Source organism: Oncorhynchus mykiss, chromosome 13 (genome assembly GCF_057628025.1).
Source record: "Oncorhynchus mykiss isolate SJ-2025 chromosome 13, ASM5762802v1, whole genome shotgun sequence".
Taxonomy (NCBI): Eukaryota; Metazoa; Chordata; class Actinopteri; order Salmoniformes; family Salmonidae; genus Oncorhynchus; species Oncorhynchus mykiss.
In genome coordinates, this window is record NC_143034.1 from 72168859 (window position 1) to 72188424 (window position 19566).

The 19566-nt window shown below is 43.0% G+C and overlaps 3 protein-coding genes across 3 annotated transcripts; all 3 read right to left on the minus strand.

Moving 5' to 3' along the window:
• Positions 1-5223: 5223 nt before the first annotated feature.
• Positions 5224-6912, minus strand: LOC149978994 (stonustoxin subunit beta-like). Its single transcript, XM_090197525.1, has 2 exons — positions 6866-6912; positions 5224-6011 (listed from the first exon to the last, which is right to left on the minus strand). The coding sequence occupies exons 1-2, from the start codon at positions 6885-6887 to the stop codon at positions 5458-5460; spliced, it is 576 nt and encodes a 191-aa protein (XP_090053651.1). The 5' UTR covers positions 6888-6912; the 3' UTR covers positions 5224-5457.
• A 1438-nt stretch (positions 6913-8350) lies between these two features.
• On the minus strand, positions 8351-13435 carry LOC149978995 (ribonuclease inhibitor-like). Its single transcript, XM_090197502.1, has 2 exons — positions 13262-13435; positions 8351-8675 (listed from the first exon to the last, which is right to left on the minus strand). The coding sequence occupies exons 1-2, from the start codon at positions 13378-13380 to the stop codon at positions 8441-8443; spliced, it is 354 nt and encodes a 117-aa protein (XP_090053628.1). The 5' UTR covers positions 13381-13435; the 3' UTR covers positions 8351-8440.
• On the minus strand, positions 10488-12106 carry LOC149978996 (uncharacterized). Its single transcript, XM_090194541.1, has 3 exons — positions 12062-12106; positions 10749-11766; positions 10488-10675 (listed from the first exon to the last, which is right to left on the minus strand). Exons 1-3 carry the CDS (start codon positions 12104-12106, stop codon positions 10488-10490), a joined length of 1251 nt encoding a protein of 416 aa, XP_090050667.1.
• Positions 13436-19566: the final 6131 nt, after the last annotated feature.

Consider the following 19566-nt stretch of genomic DNA (forward strand, 5'->3'; position numbering starts at 1 on the left):
CTGGTTCAAATCCCGAGCTGGCAAGGTGGAAAAATATGACATTCTGCCCTTGAGTAAGGCAGTTAACCCCCTCAACAACTGCTTCCAGGGTACCGATGACATTGATGTCGAATAAGGCAGCCCCCCGCACCTCTCCAATTCAGTGGATGGGATACATGTGGTAGGCATGCTTCGGTTCAACGTGTTCAGTTTTACAACTGACTAGGTAGCCCCCTTTCCCTCATATAGTAACTTCCATCAGGACATCCTTCCTCCTCACACAGAGTCATAACAACATAGTGGTGTTCATTAGAGTTAGACAGGATGAGTCCTAGGTTATATAGTAACTACCCTCAGGACATCCTTCCTCCTCACACAGTCATAACAACATGGTGGTGTTCATTAGAGTTAGACAGGATTAGTCCTAGGTTATATAGTAACTTCCACCAGGACCTTCTTCCTCCTCACACAGAGTCAAACCAACATAGTGGTGTCGTGTCTTTGGCTATGCCGGATCAAATGATATGACACGCGATTCTATAAAATCATTTCTCTGTAATTAATGTTACCTGATTAAGCTAATCAGGTCAATAATTAACTAGAAAATCGGGGCACCACGAAATTTTTTTTATATAGCTGTTATCTTCCGAATAAACTCTTTAAGACCTGGTAATCTTTTACCTCAGCAGCAGTCGATATTTAATCCTCACATTATTTAGTCTCATCTGAAAGTTGTACATTCTTGGTTATCTTTACGAACCCTGGCTAACAAGTTGAATCAGCAATACAAAAATTGGTTTAATTATTTATTTACTAAGTACCGAAATAATCACACAGAATTACATGTACACAGAATGAATCATGCATTGATGGACCTGGTGAACGGAGCCGATATAGCGGCTGGTTACACAAAGAAATGGGGAGGAGGGTTTGAGTGAAAGAGCAGGAAGACTGAGGAACAAAGGGAGAAGCTATGCTATCGTAAATACAGTATCTTATACATTCTAAATTACCATTTGAAAAAGGAGAATGCAAAAAATATTTACTCTGAGCTGCGCTTTGGTCGGTTGGTCGTAGATGGAAGGCCTTGCTATCCTTTGAAGAGTGTCTGGTGGTAGAATGGATACTTGATAGTACCGTCGTCGAGTGGTAGAACAGATTCTCTGTCGATCCACACTTAACCCTCGTCTACAGTTGCTGTGCTAACGCGACGGCTAGGAGGTATCACTCCTTTAGTGAATAAGAGTTCAAAGTTCATACCACGTTGCCATACTTTAAAGCTCATGCTATATTCTGGCTGGTATAGTCGAAATTCATCCTTTCGGGCTTGTTGACCGTCATCTGTTGTTTAGGATAATTATCATTGTTTTAGTTTACTGCGGAGCCCCTAGCCCCACTGTACATGCCTTAGATACCTCCTTTGTCCCACCTTTCACACATGCGGTGACCTCACCCAGCATAACCAACGTGTCCAGAGATGCAACCTCTCTTATCATCACTCAGTGCCTGGGCTTACCTCCACTGTACCCACACCCCACCATTCCACTGTCTGCACATTATGCCCTGAATCTATTCTACCACGCCCAGAAATCTGCTCCTTTTATTCTCTGTCCCCAACGCACTAGATGACCAGTTTTGCTATCCTTTAGCCATACCCTCATCCTACTCCTCCTCTGTTCCTCGGGTGATGTGGAGGCTATCCCTGGCCCTGCATGTCCCCAGGCACTCATTTGTTGAATTCTGTAATCAAAAAAGCCTTGGTTTCATGCATGTTAACATCAGAAGCCTCCTCCCTAAGTTTGTTTTACTCACTGCTTTAGCACACTCTGCCAACCCTGATGTCCTTGCTGTGTCTGAATCCTGGTTTAGGAAGGCCACCAAATATTCTGAGATTTCCATACCAAACTACAACACTTTCCGTCAAGATAGAACTGCCAAAGGGGGAGGAGTTGAAATCTACTGCAGAGATAGCTTGCAAAGTTCTGTCATACTTTCCAGGACTATGCCCAAACAGTTTGAGTTTCTAATTTTAAAAATGAATCTCTCCAGAAATAAGTCTCTCACTGTTGCCGCCTGGTCACCAAAAGCACTCACAAACTTCTACAGATGCACAATCGAGAGCATCCTGTCGGGCTGTATCACCGCCTGGTACGGCAACTGCTCCGCCCACAACCGTAAGGCTCTCCAGAGGGTAGTGAGGTCTGCACAACGCATATCACCGGGGGCAAACTACCTGCCCTCCAGGACACCTACACCACCCGATGTCACAGGAAGGCCATAAAGATCATCAAGGACAACAACCACCCGAGCCACTGCCTGTTCACCCCGCTATCATCCAGAAGGCGAGGTCAGTACAGGTGCATCAAAGCAGAGACCGAGAGACCTTAAAACAGCTTCTATCTCAAGGCCATCAGACTGTTAAACAGCCACCACTAACATTGAGTGGCTGCTGCCAACACACTGACTCAACTCCAGCCACTTTAATAATGGGAATTGATGAAAATGTATGTAAAATATATCACTAGCCACTTTAAACAATGCTACTTAATATAATGTTTACATACCCTACGTTACTCATCTCATATGTATATGTATATTCTGTACTCTATATCATCTACTGCATCTTTATGCAATACATGTATCACTAGCCACTTTAAACCATGCCACTTTGTTTACATACCCTACATTACTCATCTCATATGTATATACTGTACTCAATACCATCTACTGCATCTTGCCTATGCCGTTCTGTACCATCACTCATTCATATATCTTTATGTACATATTCTTTATCCCTTTATACTTGTGTGTAGAAGGTAGTACTTTTGAAATTGTTAGGTTCATTTACACGTTGGTTATTACTGCATTGTCGGAACTAGAAGTACAAGCATTTCGCTACACTCGCATTAACATCTGCTAACCATGTGTATGTGACAAATACATTTGATTTGATTTGATTTGGTATAGCCTCCCCCCTCCACCCCCCCTTCAGCTCCCAGCTGTGCTCTGGAAACCATATGTGAATTGATTGCCCCCGATCTATCTTCAAAGTTCGTTCTGTTAGGTGACCTAAAATGGGATATACTTAACAACCCAGCAGTACTACAACCTAAGCTAGATGCCCTCAATCTCACACAAATTATCAAGGAAACCACCAGGCACAGCCCTAATCCATAAACATGGGCAACCTCATAGATATTATCCTGACCAACTTGCACTACAAATACACCTCTGATGTTTTCAATCAGGATCTCAGTGATCACTGCCTCATTGCCTGCATCCGCTATGGTTCCGCGGTCAAACGACCACCCCTCATCACTGTTAAACGCTCCCTAAAACACAGGCCTTTCTAATCGACCTGGCCCAGGTATCCTGGAAGGATATTGACCTCATCCCGTCAGTCGAGGATGCCTGGACGTTCTTTAAAAGTAATTTCCTCACCATCTTAAATAAGCATGCCCCTTTCAAAAAATGTACAACTAAGAACAGATATCGCCCTTAGTTCACTCCAGACCTGACTGCCCTTGACCAGCACAAAAACATCCTGTGGCGGACTGCAATAGCATCGAATAGTCCCCGTGATATGCAACTGTTCAGGGAAGTCAGGAACCGATACACACAGTCAGTCAGGAAAGCAAAGGCTAGCTTTTTCAAACAGAAATTTGAATCCTGCAGCTCTAACTCCAAAAAGTTTTGGGACACTGTAAAGTCCATGGAGAACAAGAGCACCCCCTCCCAGCTGCCCACTGCACTGAGGCTAGGCGATGATAATCAAACATTTCAATAAGCATTTATCTACAGCTGGCCATGCTTTCTTCCTGTCTACCCCAACCCCGGCCAACAGCTCCGCACCCCTCGCAGCTACTTGCCCGAGCCTCCCCAGCTTCTCCTTCACCCAAATCTAGATCGCAGATGTTCTGAAAGAGCTGTAAAACCTGGACCCGTACAAATCAGCTGAGCTAGACAATCTGAACCCTCTCTTTCTAAAATGATCCGCCGTCATTGTTGCAACCCCTATTACCAGTCTGTTCAACCTCTCTTTCTTTTCGGCGGAGATCCCTAAAGATTGGAAAGCTGCCGCAATCATCCTCCTCTTCAAAGGGGGTGACACTCTAGACCCAAACTGTTACAGACCTATATCCATCCTGCCCTGCCTTTCTAAAGTCTTTGAAAGCCAAGTTAATAAACAGATCACTGACCATTTCGAATCCCACCGTACCTTCTCCGCTGTGCAATCCGGTTTCCGAGCTGGTCACGGGTTCACCTCAGCCACGCTCAAGGTACTAAATAATATCATAACCGCCATCGATAAAAGACAGTACTGTGCAGCCATCTTCATTGACCTGGCCAAGGCTTTTGACTCTGTCAATCACCGTATTCTTATCAGCAGACTCAATAGCCTTGGTTTCTCAAATGACTGCCTTGCCTGGTTCACCAACTACTTCGCAGGCAGAGTTCAGTGTGTAAAATCTAGAGGGTCTGTTGTCCGGACATATGGAAGTCTCTATGGGGGTACCACAGGGTTCAATTCTCGGGCTGACTCTTTTCTCTGTATATATCAACGATGTCGCTCTTGCCGCGGGCGATTCCCTGAGCCACCTCTACGCAGACGACACCATTCTGTATACATCTGACCCTTCTTTGGACCCTGTGTTAACTAATCCCCAAACAAGCTTCAATGCCATACAACACTCCTTCCGTGGCCTCCAACTGCTCTTAAGTGCTAGCAAAACCAAATGCATGCTTTTCAACCGTTCACTGCCCGCACCTGCCCGCCCGACTAGCATCACTACTCTGGACGGTTCTGGCCTAGAATACGTGGACAAATACAAACACCTAGGTGTCTGGCTAGACTGTAAACTCTCCTTGTCGACTCATATCAAACATCTCCAATCCAAAATTAAATCATCGATGTGGAAAGGGGGGGCCTCTGTCCATCTCCTTAGTTTTGTTGGCATTAAGTGAGAGGTTATTTTCCTGGCACCACACTCCCAGAGCCCTGACCTCCTCCCTGTGTGTCCAGTGTGTGTGTGTTTTGTGTATGTCCAGTGTGTTTTTATGTGTGTCCAGTGTGTTTTTGTGTGTGTCCTGTGTATGTGTCAAGTGTGTGTCCAGTGTGAGTGTGTGTGAGTGGTGAGTGTGTCCAGTTTGTGTGTGAGTGGTAAGTGTGTCCAGTTTGTCTGTGTCAAGTGTGTGTATTTGTGTGTGTGTGTGTGTGTGTGTTCAGTGTGTATTTGTGTGTGTGTGTCCAGCATGTGTGTGTGTCCAGTGTGTATTTGTGTATGTGTGTCCAGTGTGTGTGGTGCATCTGAACCGTTCTCACAGGGTTCAGGATCACAGAAAGAGACAGACACAGAGTTACCATGGTTATTATTTACAGGAATAAACCGGACCAAACTGGTGTGTGTGTGTGTTACTCCATGTATTTAAATGTCATATTTAAATTTCAAACATAAAACACATGACCAGAGTGAAACATCATGTTGTGTTTGACACAGGGACCACCTGACACAGGGACACTGAAGAGTCATACCAAACATTAAACCCTGGATAGAGGGGCTCAGTAAATGTGGTGTGGAATGTGTGCAGGTGGGTCAGTGTGTCAGAGGAGACTCTGTAGAAGGACAGAGTGCCGGCTGGCCAGTCCAGATACACTGCTACTCTGTGGGAGCTGGAGGATGGGACGTCTATGGTAGTGGGATTATTATTGTGACAGGCAGAGTAACTGTTGTCAGAGCAGTCCAGACTCCAGGACTTGTCATTGGATCCAAGCCCACAGTCCTTAACCCTTCCTCTCCTGTTGATTCCTTTATATGTCACTCCTATATTAGCCTCTCTCCCACTCCACTCTACCTCCCAGTAACAGCGCCCAGTCAGACCCTCTCTACACAGCACCTGGCTCCAGTAGTCAAATCTCTCTGGGTGATCAGGATACAGCTGCTTCTCTATCCTCCATGTCACCTTTCTGTTTTCCTCAGACAGAGAGAGGTGTTTGTGTACTGTGTTTGGGTCCAGTGTGAGATCACAGGCATCTGATGGGTGAAACCAGACACAATATTAGAAATCATCATCATCATTCACGTGAGATTGTTAACTCACTTTTCACCAATTAATTTAATGTAGATGTTTCTAGGTTTCAAAAGAAGAAGTTCATGTAACTTGAGACTTGTTGAATGGTTATGTGTCACGGTGAGTGAATGAGGACCCAAAAGCGAATTAACTTAACAGAGCTTCTTTAATAACCAAACATAGGTAGGTTCAGACAGACCGGCAGATTCCGACAGGACAGGACAAGGTTACAGCAAACATGACGATAGTCTGGTTCAGGCATGAAACACAACAAACAAGAATCCGACAAAGACAGGAGCAGAAACAGAGAGAGATATAGGGACCTAATCAGAGGGAAAAAGGGAACAGGTGGGAAACGGGGTGAATGGGTAGTTAGGAGGAGACAAGGAACAGCTGGGGGAAAGCGGGGGAGAAAAGGTAACCTAATACGACCAGCAGAGGGAGACAGGGTGAAAGGAAAGGACAGAAAGACACAACATGACAATACATGACAGTTATGTGTTATACTGTATGGTAATATAAAACACATTTATTCCCATTAATTACACACACTCACACACACCTGTATGAACACACACACACAGACACACACACACACACACACACACTTCTTATGTAGCACAAATACGCCACACACATCCACAGACAAGCACATTGTCAAAGTAACTCTTCCCAACACTTTGGTGTCTCTGATTTCTGCTTCTGTAGAACTACAGCTTATATTTAATATGACCAAGTAAGTAATGATGGTGGTCTTTGACTGAACTTGAATTAAGACTTATTCTTAGTCATATACTTCACAGCAGTCAACACTCACATTTTCTAAGCCCTGGTTTCATTGTGTACTCTCCACCATGTTCCACACTGTGGAGGTAAGCAGAAGAACAGACACTCATTGAGTGATACATGTTAACACACACACGCACACACACACACACACACACACACACACACACACACACACACACACACACACAGCATATAACTTTGTCCGAGTGGGGGTAAGAATGTTTGGCTTAAAACCTGTCTAGGACAAGCGCTAGCGGAACCGCACCTCAAAATTCAGCTGAAAAAGCATGCGTGAAATTCAAAAATATTTTTTGTAAATATGTAACTTTCACACATTAACAAGTCCAATACAGCATGAAAGATACACATCTTGTTAATCTACCCATGTTGTCCGATTTCAAAAATTATTTACAACGAAAGCACCACATATGATTATGTTAGGTCATAGTCAAGTCACAAAAACACACACTGCCATTTTCCAGCCAAAGAAAGGAAGCACAAAATGCAGAAATATAGATGAAATGAATCCCTAACCTTTGATGATCTTCATCAGATGACACTCATAGGACATCATCATGTTCGATAATGTGCATATTTATATAAATCTCAGTTTACATTGGTGCGTTACGTGCAGTAATATTTTGATTCCAAAACATCCGGTGATTTTCCCAGAAATACTCATAATAAACATTGATAAAAGATCCAAGTGTTATTCACATAATTAAAGATAGACTGATCCTCTATGCAACCGCTGTGCCAGATTTTTTTTCAATTTACGGAAAAAGCATAATCTGAGAACGGAGCTCGGCACCTGTTTATAAACAATTTGAAAATTCCGCCATCTTGGAGTCACCATTAGTTAGAAAAACCACTATAAATATTCACTTACCTTTGATGATCTTCATCAGAAGGCACTCCAAGGAATCCCAGTTCGACAATAAATGACTGATTTGTTCCATAAAGTTCCATAAAGCCCTTCATTTAGCGTGTTCAGCCCAGTAATCCATCTTCATGGAGGCGCGACCATTTCCTCCATGACAAAAACTCAAAAAGTTCCTTTACAGGTCGTATGAACAAGTCAAACATGTCTGCAATCAATCTTGAGGATGTTTTTAACAAATATCATCAATAAGGTTCCAACCGGAGAATTTCATTGTCTGAATAAAAGCCCTGGAACGAGTGGATACTCTCTCTGGAGTGCGCTTCATGAGACTGAGGCGCTCTGACAGACCCCTCACTAAAAGGGGTCTAATGAGCCCCTCCTTTATAGTATAATCTTAAAACTAGGATCTAAAGACGGTGACATCTAGTGGAAGCCCTGGGAAGTGCATCCACATCCATAACTATCAGGGATTTAAATAGTCTCTGCTTTGAAATTCGACTTCTCACTTCCTGTTTGGATTTCTTCTCAGGTTTTTGCTTGGCATATGAGTTCTGTTATACTCACAGACATTCAAACAGTTTTAGAAACTTCAGAGTGTTTTCAAACCAATACTACTAATATTATGCATATATTAGCATCTAGGACAGAGTAGGAGGCAGTTCAGTTTGGGCACACAATTAATCAAAAAGTGACATATGCTGCCCCCTAACCTAACAGGTTTTAACTAGCCTGATAACTTAAACATGTCTGATATGAACATTGACATAAACACTCTACATACTTGAGTTTCTTCAGTCTGCAGTGTGGATCCTCCAGTCCAGCAGAGAGCAGTATGACTCCTGAGTCTCCTGGGTGATTGTAGCTCAGGTCCAGCTCTCTCAGGTGTGATAGGTTTGACTTCAAAGCTGAGACCAGAGAAGCACAGCCTTCCTCTGTGACTAGACAGCCTGACAGCCTGCAAAGAGTAAAATAATTTTAAATTCACACTGCTATTCTTTGGTGGACAAAATCTTCAACATATTCAGATATATCAGTGTCCTAAAACCTGCCATATCTATTCATAAATGTATATAATATTACAAATGACAAATTATCAAAGTATTGCCTGTAGAGAGAAAAATACGAAGTACACATGTCACCTTTTATTTGACGGAATGAAAGCACATTATGTATCTACTCCCCCCATTTGAATAAGTCATACGTATTCTGACCAATTCACTGTATTAAAGTAATCAAAAGTATATTATTTGGTCCCACACTCGTTGGCTGCATTAGCAGTTTGTTTTGGGTTATGTTTTGCCCAATAGTAACTGAATAGTGGATGATGACTGGATTAATCTTCTGCCTAAGTGAGTAGATAACATGTTTCTAAACACTACTAAAATAATCCTGATGATATAATTAAGAAAAATAGGGAATCAATCATGAAAAATGAGCGAGAAAGTTACAGAGGCTACAATAAAACAGCTAACATCTCACCATTACAAATAACAGAGGGGGCATGTGTTTTATTTATTTAACCAGGTAGGCTAGTTGAGAACAAGTTCTCATTTACAACTGCGACCTGGCCAAGATAAAGCGTAGCAATATCGACACATACAACAACACAGAGTTACACATGGAATAAAACAAACATGCAGTCAATAATACAGTAGAACAAAAGAAAACAAAAAGTCTATATACAGTGAGTGCAAATGAGGAAAGTTAAGGAAATAAATAGGCCATGGTGGCGAAGTAATTACAATATGTCTCTGTAACGTTTTCATTCATCATTTACAATTAATTAATGATTATTCATAATCATGGTAGCATCCACATGAATGTAGAAGTGTTCAGAAACATTTTCTATTCTTACAATACAAGTGAAGTGACTCCAAAATGACACAGGACGTTATTCACCATTCAGTTTCTATTGGGGAAAAACATCATCCAAAACAAACTGCAAATGCCTTCAACAAGTTTGTAGAGTCACAAGCTTGAGGTTAACACTGCAGGCAAGGAATATATACTAAACTTTTGACAATTTTTTTGACTAACTTTTGACTATTTTAATTATACAATATAAGTGAATGTGTCTAAATAATTACAACTTCTTCAAATGGGACAACTAGATACTTATAATGAATACAATTTACAGCCCACATCATTCCTATTTTGACATTGAAGCTAACATTCTAAACATGTCTCCAGCATTTTAGATCAAATGTTTCCTATGAGGTGACAGTATAATGTCACCTTTTATTCAAGGGATTTTCATACATATCTCTTTCACCATTTAGAAATGAAAGAACTTTATGTATCTTCTCGCCCCATTTGAAGAAGTCTTAAGTTCAGAAACCAATTCACGTATAGTGTATTTGTCACGGTCGTCTGATGAAGAAGGATCGGACCAAAGCGCAGCGTGGTGGGTGTTCATGATTTTTATTAAAACTGAACACTAGAACAAAAATAACAAAGAGCAAAACGACAATGAACAGTTCTGTCAGGTGCAGAAACACAAAACAGAAAATAACTACCCACAAAACACAGGTGGGAAAAGTCTGCCTAAGTACGGTTCCCAATCAGAGACAACGATAGACAGCTGTCCCTGATTGAGAACCATACCCGGTAAAAACACAGAAATACAAAACATAGAAAAATGAACATAGAATGCCCACCCAAATCACACCCTGACTAAACCAAAATAGAGACATAAAACGCTCTAAGGTCAGGGTGTGACACTATCCCCCCCTCTAAAAGGTGCGGAGTCCGACCGCAAAACCTGAACCTATAGGGGAGGGTCTGGGTGGGCATCTATCCTCGGTGGTGGCTCTGGTGCGGGACGTAGACCCCGCTCCACTTCCGGCTCACCCCGCTTAGGTGGCGCCTCAGGTGTGGGGACCCTCGCTGCCGACACCGGACTGGCAACCGTTGTCGCTGGAGGATCCGGAATGGAGGACGTCGCTGCTGGAGGCCCTCATTGGAGGCTTCTTGCCGTGGATCATCATTGGAGGCTTCTTGCCGTGGATCATCATTGGAGGCTTCTTGCCGTGGATCATCATTGGAGGCTTCTTGCCGTGGATCATCATTGGAGGCTTCTTGCCGTGGATCATCATTGGAGGCTTCTTGCCGTGGATCATCATTGGAGGCTTCTTGCCGTGGATCATCATTGGAGGCTTCTTGCCGTGGATCATCATTGGAGGCTTCTTGCCGTGGATCATCATTGGAGGCTTCTTGCCGTGGATCATCATTGGAGGCTTCTTGCCGTGGATCATCATTGGAGGCTTCTTGCCGTGGATCATCATTGGAGGCTTCTTGCCGTGGATCATCATTGGAGGCTTCTTGCCGTGGATCATCATTGGAGGCTTCTTGCCGTGGATCATCATTGGAGGCTTTGTGCCGTGGATCATCATTGGAGGCTTCGTGCCGTGGATCATCATTGGAGGCTTCGTGCCGTGGATCATCACTGGAGGCTTCGTGCCGTGGATCATCACTGGAGGCTTCTTGCCGTGGATCATCACTGGAGGCTTCTTGCCGTGGATCATCACTGGAGGCTTCGTGCCGTGGATCATCACTGGAGGCTTCGTGCCATGGATCATCACTGGAGGCTTCATGCCATGGAACATCTTTGGAGGTAGGAGACGTATGGGCAGTCTGGTACGTTGAGCTGCCACAGGGCTCACCAGGCTGGGGAAACATACGGGAGAGTTAGTTCTAGGTGCAGGCACAGGACTCACCCGGCTGGAGAGACATACAGGAGGCCTTGCCCTTGGCCGAGGCACCGGATACACTGGGCCGTTGAGGCGCACAGGAGATCTCAAGCTAAGAGCCTGCACAACCAGCCCTGGCTGGATGGTGACTTTGGCCCGGCACGTGCGGGGCACAGGCACAGGACGCACTGGGCTGTGCAGACGCACTGGAGATACAGTGCGCAGAGCCGGCGCAGGATATCCTGGGCCGTAGAGACATACTGGAGGTCTGGAGAGCAGGGCTGGTACAATCCGTCCTGGCTGGATGCTCACCCTAGCCCGGCAGATGCGGGGAGCTGGTATGTATAGCGCACTGGGCTAAGAACGCGTACTGGAGACACCGTGAGCTCCACCGCATAACACGGTGCCTGACCAGTACTACGCCCGCCACTGTAAGCATGGGGAGTTGGCTCAAATTTTTTTTGGGGGGGGGGCTGCCCCTCGGGCTTCCTTGCCAGCCGTGTTCGTCTCGCCGACTCCATCCTCCGCTATCCCTCTTCGCACTGCTCCATAAACTCCCAGGCGGGCTCTGGCACTCTCCCTGGGTCGACCGCCCATCTCTCTACCTCCTCCCAGGTTGTCTCATACTCATGGCCACGCTGCTCCTCCTTACCATGCTGCTTGGTCCTTTGGTGGTGGGTAGGTCTGTCACGGTCATCGTTGCATGAAGAAGGATCGGACCAAAACGCAGCGTGGTGGGTGTTCATGATTTTTATTAAAACTGAACACTAGAACAAAAATAACAAAGAGCAAAACGACAATGAACAGTTCTGTCAGGTGCAGAAACACAAAACAGAAAATAACTACCCACAAAACACAGGTGGGAAAAGTCTGCCTAAGTACGGTTCCCAATCAGAGACAACGATAGACAGCTGTCCCTGATTGAGAACCATACCAGGCCAAAACACAGAAATACAAAACATAGAAAAATGAACATTGAATGCCCACCCAAATCACACCCTCACCAAACCAAAATAGAGATATAAAAAGTTCTAAGGTCAGGGTGTGACAGTATTAAAGTAGTCAAAAGTTTAGTGCTTTGTCCCATATTCCTTGCACACAATGACTACATCAAGCTTGATTTGGTTGTGTTTTGGGTTATGTTTTGTCCAATAGTAACTGAATGGTGGATGATAACTGGAGTAATTTTCTTTCTAAGTGAGTAGATAACATGTTTCTAAACACTATTAAATTAATCCTAGTGATGCCATGATTAAGAAAAATCATGAATGAATCATAAATAATAATGAGAGAAAGGTACAGAGGATACATCAAAACATGCTTACCGCTCATCATTACCAATAACAGAGGCTAAAACAAAACATGCTAACCTCTCACCATTACCAATAACAGAGGCTAAAACAAAACATGCTAACCTCTCATCATTACCAATAACAGAGGCTAAAACAAAACATGCTAACCTCTCACCATTACCAATAACAGAGGCTAAAACAATACATGCTAACCTCTCACCATTACCAATAACAGAGACTACAACAAAACATGCTAACCTCTCATCATTACCAATAACAGAGGCTAAAACAAAACATGCTAACCTCTCATCATTACCAATAACAGAGGCTACAATAAAACATGCTAACCTCTCACCATTACACTCAAAGATAAGGTGACATTCTGTACTGTCGCCTAAAATGAAACAAATCTCAAATCCAAAATGCTGGAGCATAGCACCAAATTTAAAATGGTAAGCTTCACTGTCCAAACACATATGGTGTGGACTATGTGTGCCTGGTAAACACATGTGGATCTGGTGAACAGTTATCACTTGTTGACCAACTACAGGAATACTGACCTCAGAGTCTCCAGTTTACAGTGAGGATTCTCCAGTCCAGCAGAGAGCAGCTTCACTCCTGAATCCTTCAGGTCATTGTTACTCAGATCCATCTCTCTCAGGTGTGAGGGGTTTGACATCAGAGCTGAGACCAGAGAAGCACAGCCTTCCTCTGTGACTCCACAGCCTGACAGCCTGCAAAGATTAAAATCAATTAAAAATCACACTGCTATTATTTGGTGGTGAAGATGGAGTGGCAGTATATTTTTTACAACAGTTTTTTTACAAAAGTTTAGTATTTTGTCCCAAACTCGCGGGTGGCATTTGCAGTTTGTTGTGGTTGGGTTTTGGGTTATGTTTTGCCCAATAGTAATGGAATTGTGGATGATCACTGGATTAATCATCTGTCTAAGTGAGTAGATAACATGTTTCTAAACACTACTAAAATAATTTGATGATGCCATGATTAAGAAAATCATGTATGAATCATGAATAATAATGAGTGAGAGCTTTACAGAGACTACAGCAAAACATGCTAACCTTTCACCTTTACCCTGAAATAAAAGGTAACACACTGTACTGTCGCCTAATATGAAACATTCTATATCAAATCCAAAATGCTGGAGCATAGCGACAAATTTAAAACAGTAAGCTTCACTTTCCAAACACATATGGTGTAGATTATGTGTGCCTGGTAAACACGTGGATCTGGTGAACAGTTTTCACTTGTTGACCATCTACAGGAATACTGACCTCAGAGTCTCCAGTTTATACAGTGGGGATTCCCAAGTCCAGCAGAGAGGAGCTTCACTCCTGAATCTTTCAGGTCATTGTTACTCAGATCCAGCTCTCTCAGGTATGAGGGGTTTGACTTCAGAGCTGAGACCAGAGAAGCACAGCCTTCCTCACTGACCCCACAGCCTGACAGCCTGACAGAGAGATAATCATGATTTCACAAAAACACTGTTAATTTAACACCAGTAGTGTATAAGGACAACGGTTTATTCTCTCAAACAACACATAGATTCATCTTCCGTCTACCACAAATGTATGGTCATATTGTTATACATATGTGAACATCAATGCATTAACTCAATATGTTTTTCAATATAGTTTTTCAATATCAGTTCTCTAAAAGGAATATTTCTTCCTGATGATTAGTACTTCAATGTCATGTTTGTACTCACAGAGCAACTCTGGAGGCTTTGACCACTGGCAGCAGCCTCAGCAGACCGTCCTCTGATCTGGAGTATTTCTTCAGATCAAACACATCCACCTCCTTTTCTGAAGTCAGCAACACAAAGACCAGAGCTGACCACTGTGCAGGTGACAGTTTGGATTTTGAGACACTTCCTGATCTCAGGTAGCTTTGGATCTCCTCCACTAGAGAATGGTCATTCAGTTCATTCAGACAGTGGAACAGATTGATGCACCTCTCTGGAGAGGGATTCTCTCTGATCTTGTCCTTGATGTACTTGACTGTTTCTTCATGGCTCTGTGAGCTGCTTCTTGTCTTTGTCAGTAGACCTCCTAAGTGCTTCTGATTGGACTCCAGTGAGAGGCCCAGAAGGAAGCGGAGGAATAGGTCCAGGTTTCCCGTCTCACTTTGTAAGGCTTTATCCACAGCACTCTTGTAGAATGTAACTTCAGGCTTGTCTCTGAACAGTGCAGTAAAGTTCCTATACTTTGATTGCAATTTGGCCATTAGATTCTCATTGTTGTTGATGAATGAGAGGAGCACATATACAGCAGCCAGAAACTCCTGAATGCTCAGATGCACGAAGCAGTACACCTTGTCCTGGTACAGCCCACATTCCTCTTTAAAGAGCTGTGTGCACAATCCTGAGTACACTGATGCTTCATTGACATCAATGCCAGCCTCTTTCAGGTCTTCTTCATAGAAAATCAGATTGCCATTCACAAGCTGTTGAAAAGCCAGTTTTCCCAATGAAAAAATGCTCTCTTTATTTCAGTGTGGACCTGTCTCTTCTTTCCCAAGATACTTTTCATTCTTCTGTTTGGTATGAAACACCGCAAGGTGTGTGTACATGTCAGTCAGAGTCTTGGGCATCTATTCTCTCTTATGTTTCAGCATGTGTTCAAGGACTATTGCAGAAATCCAACAGAAGACTGGAATGTGGCACATGATGTGAAGGCTCCTTGATGTCTTTATGTGTGAGATGATTCTGCTGGCCAAGTCCTCGTCACTGAATCTCTTCCTAAAGTACTCCTCCTTCTGAGGGCCATTGAACACTCGTACCTCTGTCATGTCCGTATTACTGCTTTAGTTTTTGCTTGTAAGCAGGAATCAGGAGGATATAATTATGGTCAGATTTGCCAAATGGAGGGTGAGGGAGACCTTTGCATGTGTCTCTGTGTGTGTAGTAAAGGTGGTCTAGAGTTTTTTCCCCCTCTGGTTACACATGTGACATGCTGGTAGAAATGAGGTTAAACAGATTTCACTTTGCCTGCATTAAAGTCCCCAGCCAATAGTAGCCCTGCTTCTGCATGAGCATTTTCTTGTTTGCTTATGGCCTGATACAGCTCGTTGAGTGCTGTCTTAGTGCCAGCATCGGTTTGTGGTGGTAAATAGATGGCTATGAATAATATAGATGAGAACTCTCTTGGTAGATAGTGTGGTCTACTGCTTATCATGAGGTACTCTACCTCAGGCAATGATTTGGAAGACTAAAATGTGTGCAATGATGTGCCAAATATGCGATTTATTGTACTTTTATTGGGTACACATTAGAATAAGCCCCCTCAATATTTGCAGCTGTAGGTGGTAATATCTCTCCAGAAGCTGATCCGTCGTCATTATTGTGAAGTAATTATAATGTTAAGGTAAGATCTGAATGGAGAAAGCTGAACAGCGCTCCCTTTCTTTCGATCCTATCAGCATCGACACATGCTTCAAAAACGTAAGGGATCATTTTGGGAAACGCATGTTTCATCTTCGGCCGTTGTAGGAAAGATGCATCTTAAAACACTCATAAGTCTAAGTTTCATCGCTATCAGGAAACCGGCCCCAGAGACTCTTACAGTACAGTTGCTATATCTTAATTTGATAATCCTGTACTGCAGGAATTTTCCTGTCAGACTTGATTAGCTTTAATGAAAAATGGATCAACCCCTACAAAAATGTCCATTAATTACAATCAACATAATACTTAATATGTCCTGTTGCTGCAGGATTATTTTCCTGCTTTGATAAACTGAGTCAAATTAAGATATGGTATATGTAAGTGCGTTCATCTTAAGATAGCTGGGTGAGACAACCACATATCACAATCCAATAATCAGGATACACACATTCCATTCAAGCTCAACAAATGATATACAGTGCATTAGAAAAAAAAATGTAATACATTTTAGAATAAGGCTGTAACGTAACAAAATGTTGAAAAAGTGAAGGGGTCTGAACACTTTCTGAATGCACTGTATAGTTTTTAAAAAACAAAAAAACATTTTCATTCACATCTGAAATATATTAATACAAAACCTGAGCGAAGTCATACTGAAGGTTTCCGTAAGCATCCATGCATGATGAAAAAACACAAATGTGAAAAAATGGTGGATATAACGTTTTGGAAATAAACTCTTTTGGAAATAAACTCTTTATAAATTATTAAACAATATTCTCATCTCACCTCTTAGTTTTGGTGTCATGTTCCCCAGAGAGACTCATTTTAGAGGCAGTGCCCCTCTCTTCTCTCTTCTCAGAGAATCATTTGAGAGTATTGACCCCTAAAACAAAGAGCCAATATATGTATTAAACATTTGTCTATTCTAAAGGTAGACTCAGCACAGCAGATGCCAGACGTTGCTTTCACTCAGAATATCTGTGCATGTGCAAAGGTTTGCTTCACGCTGCTACAACCTGGTTGCTACGGGACAAAAACAGCGGAGAAGTTGATTCTCCAGCTTCAACGCTCTTAGATGTTAATGAATCTGACCCTGAGTCTGTGTTTAAAACTTCTGTCTCTATGTTTTATTGTCCATCTGATCTCCATGTTACTGTGATACTTTTCAACTGTTGAGGAAATGTTCGTGCAATCAAATCCAGCTTTTTTTTTTTACAAAAAGTTGCATTGGAACTAAACATTTATTTATTTTTGTTTAACTAGGCAAGTCAGTTAAGAATAAATTATTATTATAATGACGGCCTACCAAAAGGTAAAAGGCCTCCAGCGAGGATGGGGGCTGGGATTAATCATACAAATACATTAAATACAAATAAAGGACAAACACACATTACGACAAGAGAGACAACACAACACTACATAAAGAGAGACCTGAGATAACAACGTAGCACAGCAGCAACACATAACAACAGAACATGATAGCAGCACAACATGACATCAACACGGTAGCAACACAACATGGCAGAAGCACATGGTACAAACATTATTGGGCACAGACAACAGCACAAAGGGAAAGAAGGTAGAGACAACAATACATCACGCAAAGCAGCCACAACTGTCAGTAAGAGTGTCCATGATTGAGTCTTTGAATGAAGAGATTGAGATAAAACTGTCTAGTTTGAGTGTTTGTTGCAGCTCGTTCCACTCGCTAGCTGCAGCGAACTGAAAAGACGAGCGACCCAGGGACGTGTGTGCTTTGGGAACCTTTAACAGAATGTGACTGGCAGAACAGGTGTTGTATTAGATATCTCAGATAGGGGGGAGTGAGGCCTAACAGGGTTTTATAAATAAGCATCAACCAGTGGGTCTTGAGACGGGTATACAGAGATGACCAGTTTACAGAGGAGTATAGAGTGCAGCGATGTGTGTTATGTGGCGCATTGGTGGCAAATCTGATGGCCGAATGGTAAAGAACATCTAGCCACTCGAGAGCACCCTTACCTGCTGAGCTATAAACTACATTTCCGTAATCTACCATGGGTAGGATGGTCATCTGAATCAGGGTTAGTTTGGCAGCTGGGGTGAAAGAGGAGCGATTACAATAGAGGAAACCAAATGTAGATTTAACTTTAGACTGCAGCATTGATATGTGCTGAGAGAAGGACAGTGTACCGTCTAGCCATACTCCCAAGTACTTGTATGAGGTGACTACCTCAAGATCTAAACCCTCAGAGTTAGTAATCACACCTGTGGGGAGAGGGGCATTCTTCTTACCAAACCACATGACCTTTGTTTTGGAGGTGTTCAGACCAAGGTTAAGGCACGTCTGTAGCCATGAAGTGCTTTGAAAGGCTGGTCATGACTCACATCAACACCATTATCCCAGAAATCCTAGACCCACTCCAATTTGCATACCGCCCCAACAGATCCACAGATAATGCAATCTGTATTGCACTCCACACTGCCCTTTCCCACCTGGGTAAAAGGAACACCTATATGAGAATGCTGTTCATTGACTATAGCTCAGCGTTCAAACCACATTGCCCTCAAAGCTCATCACTAAGATAAGGACCCTGTGTAACTGACAGTTAGACTTACAGGTTATGTCGTTGTCGTTTGTTTGAATTGTTTACGTGTCCGCTGTGCGGGGGAAATGATAATACAAGCGGAACTACGTAGCTAATACTGTTGTAACGGGGATCCTTATTGTAGCAACACACTTTTGGAGGGAAGGCAATCCTGCGCTGCGTTAGCTAAGTTTTAATGTCATTGGGTATAGTTCATAAAGGTTGAAGAGTGTATGTTAGGATGAAGTGTGAATTCACGCCAGGAATAATAAGTGTGAAGTTTGATTTCCTCCCTTCTGTAATAAGCAGCCAACGAGTTCTCACTGTAGCTCCCTTTAGTAACCACAAGCACAACCGTTCCTTGATTTTAACTGGCGGCTTTATTCTGTAGTTTTAGTCAGAATTATCACCTTCCGTGAGAACTATAAAGTAAATGAAAAATACAGTTAAGCACTTCAGAGTTATACCAAGCTAATAAGTCACTCGTAAGATAAGGTTGTAAGAGTGTGCTTAACTGTATTTTTCATTTACTTTGTAGTTCTCACGGAAGGTGATAATTCTGACTAAAACTACAGAAGAAAGCCGCCAGTTGAAATCAAGGAACGGTTGTGCTCGTGGTTACTGAAGGGAGCTACACCCTGGGACTAAACACCTCCCTCTGCAACTGGATCCTGGACTTCCTGATGAGCCGCCCCCAGGTGGTAAGGGTAGGTAACAACACATCCGCCACGTGAGTGCTCAGTCCCCTCCTGTACTCCCTGTTCACTCATGACTGCACAGCCAGGCATGACTCCAACACCATCATTAAGTTTGCCAATGACACAAGTCACGTTTTCAACCCCGCGTTACCCTACAATAGACCCAGGTTACATTTAGCCCCACTCTCCCCCATGCA

Bases quoted from the DNA above. Each gene is read 5' to 3' on its own strand.
- LOC149978996 (XM_090194541.1), bottom strand. From the start codon at position 12,106: ATGACCGTGACAGACCTACCCACCACCAAAGGACCAAGCAGCATG. The intron at 11,767-12,061 runs GTAAGGAGGAGC...ACGCGTTCTTAG, and splicing joins CCAAAGGACCAAGCAGCATG to CCCAGTGCGCTATACATACC. The intron at 10,676-10,748 runs GCAAGAAGCCTC...GCCTCCAATGAG, and splicing joins GCCTCCAATGATGATCCACG to GGCCTCCAGCAGCGACGTCC.
- LOC149978995 (XM_090197502.1), bottom strand. From the start codon at position 13,380: ATGTCAAACCCCTCACACCTGAGAGAGATGGATCTGAGTAACAATGAC. The intron at 8,676-13,261 runs GTCAGTATTCCT...TACTCTTTGCAG, and splicing joins TGTAAACTGGAGACTCTGAG to GCTGTCAGGCTGTCTAGTCA.
- LOC149978994 (XM_090197525.1), bottom strand. From the start codon at position 6,887: ATGAAACCAGGGCTTAGAAAAT. The intron at 6,012-6,865 runs GTGAGTGTTGAC...TTCACCCATCAG, and splicing joins GAAACCAGGGCTTAGAAAAT to ATGCCTGTGATCTCACACTG.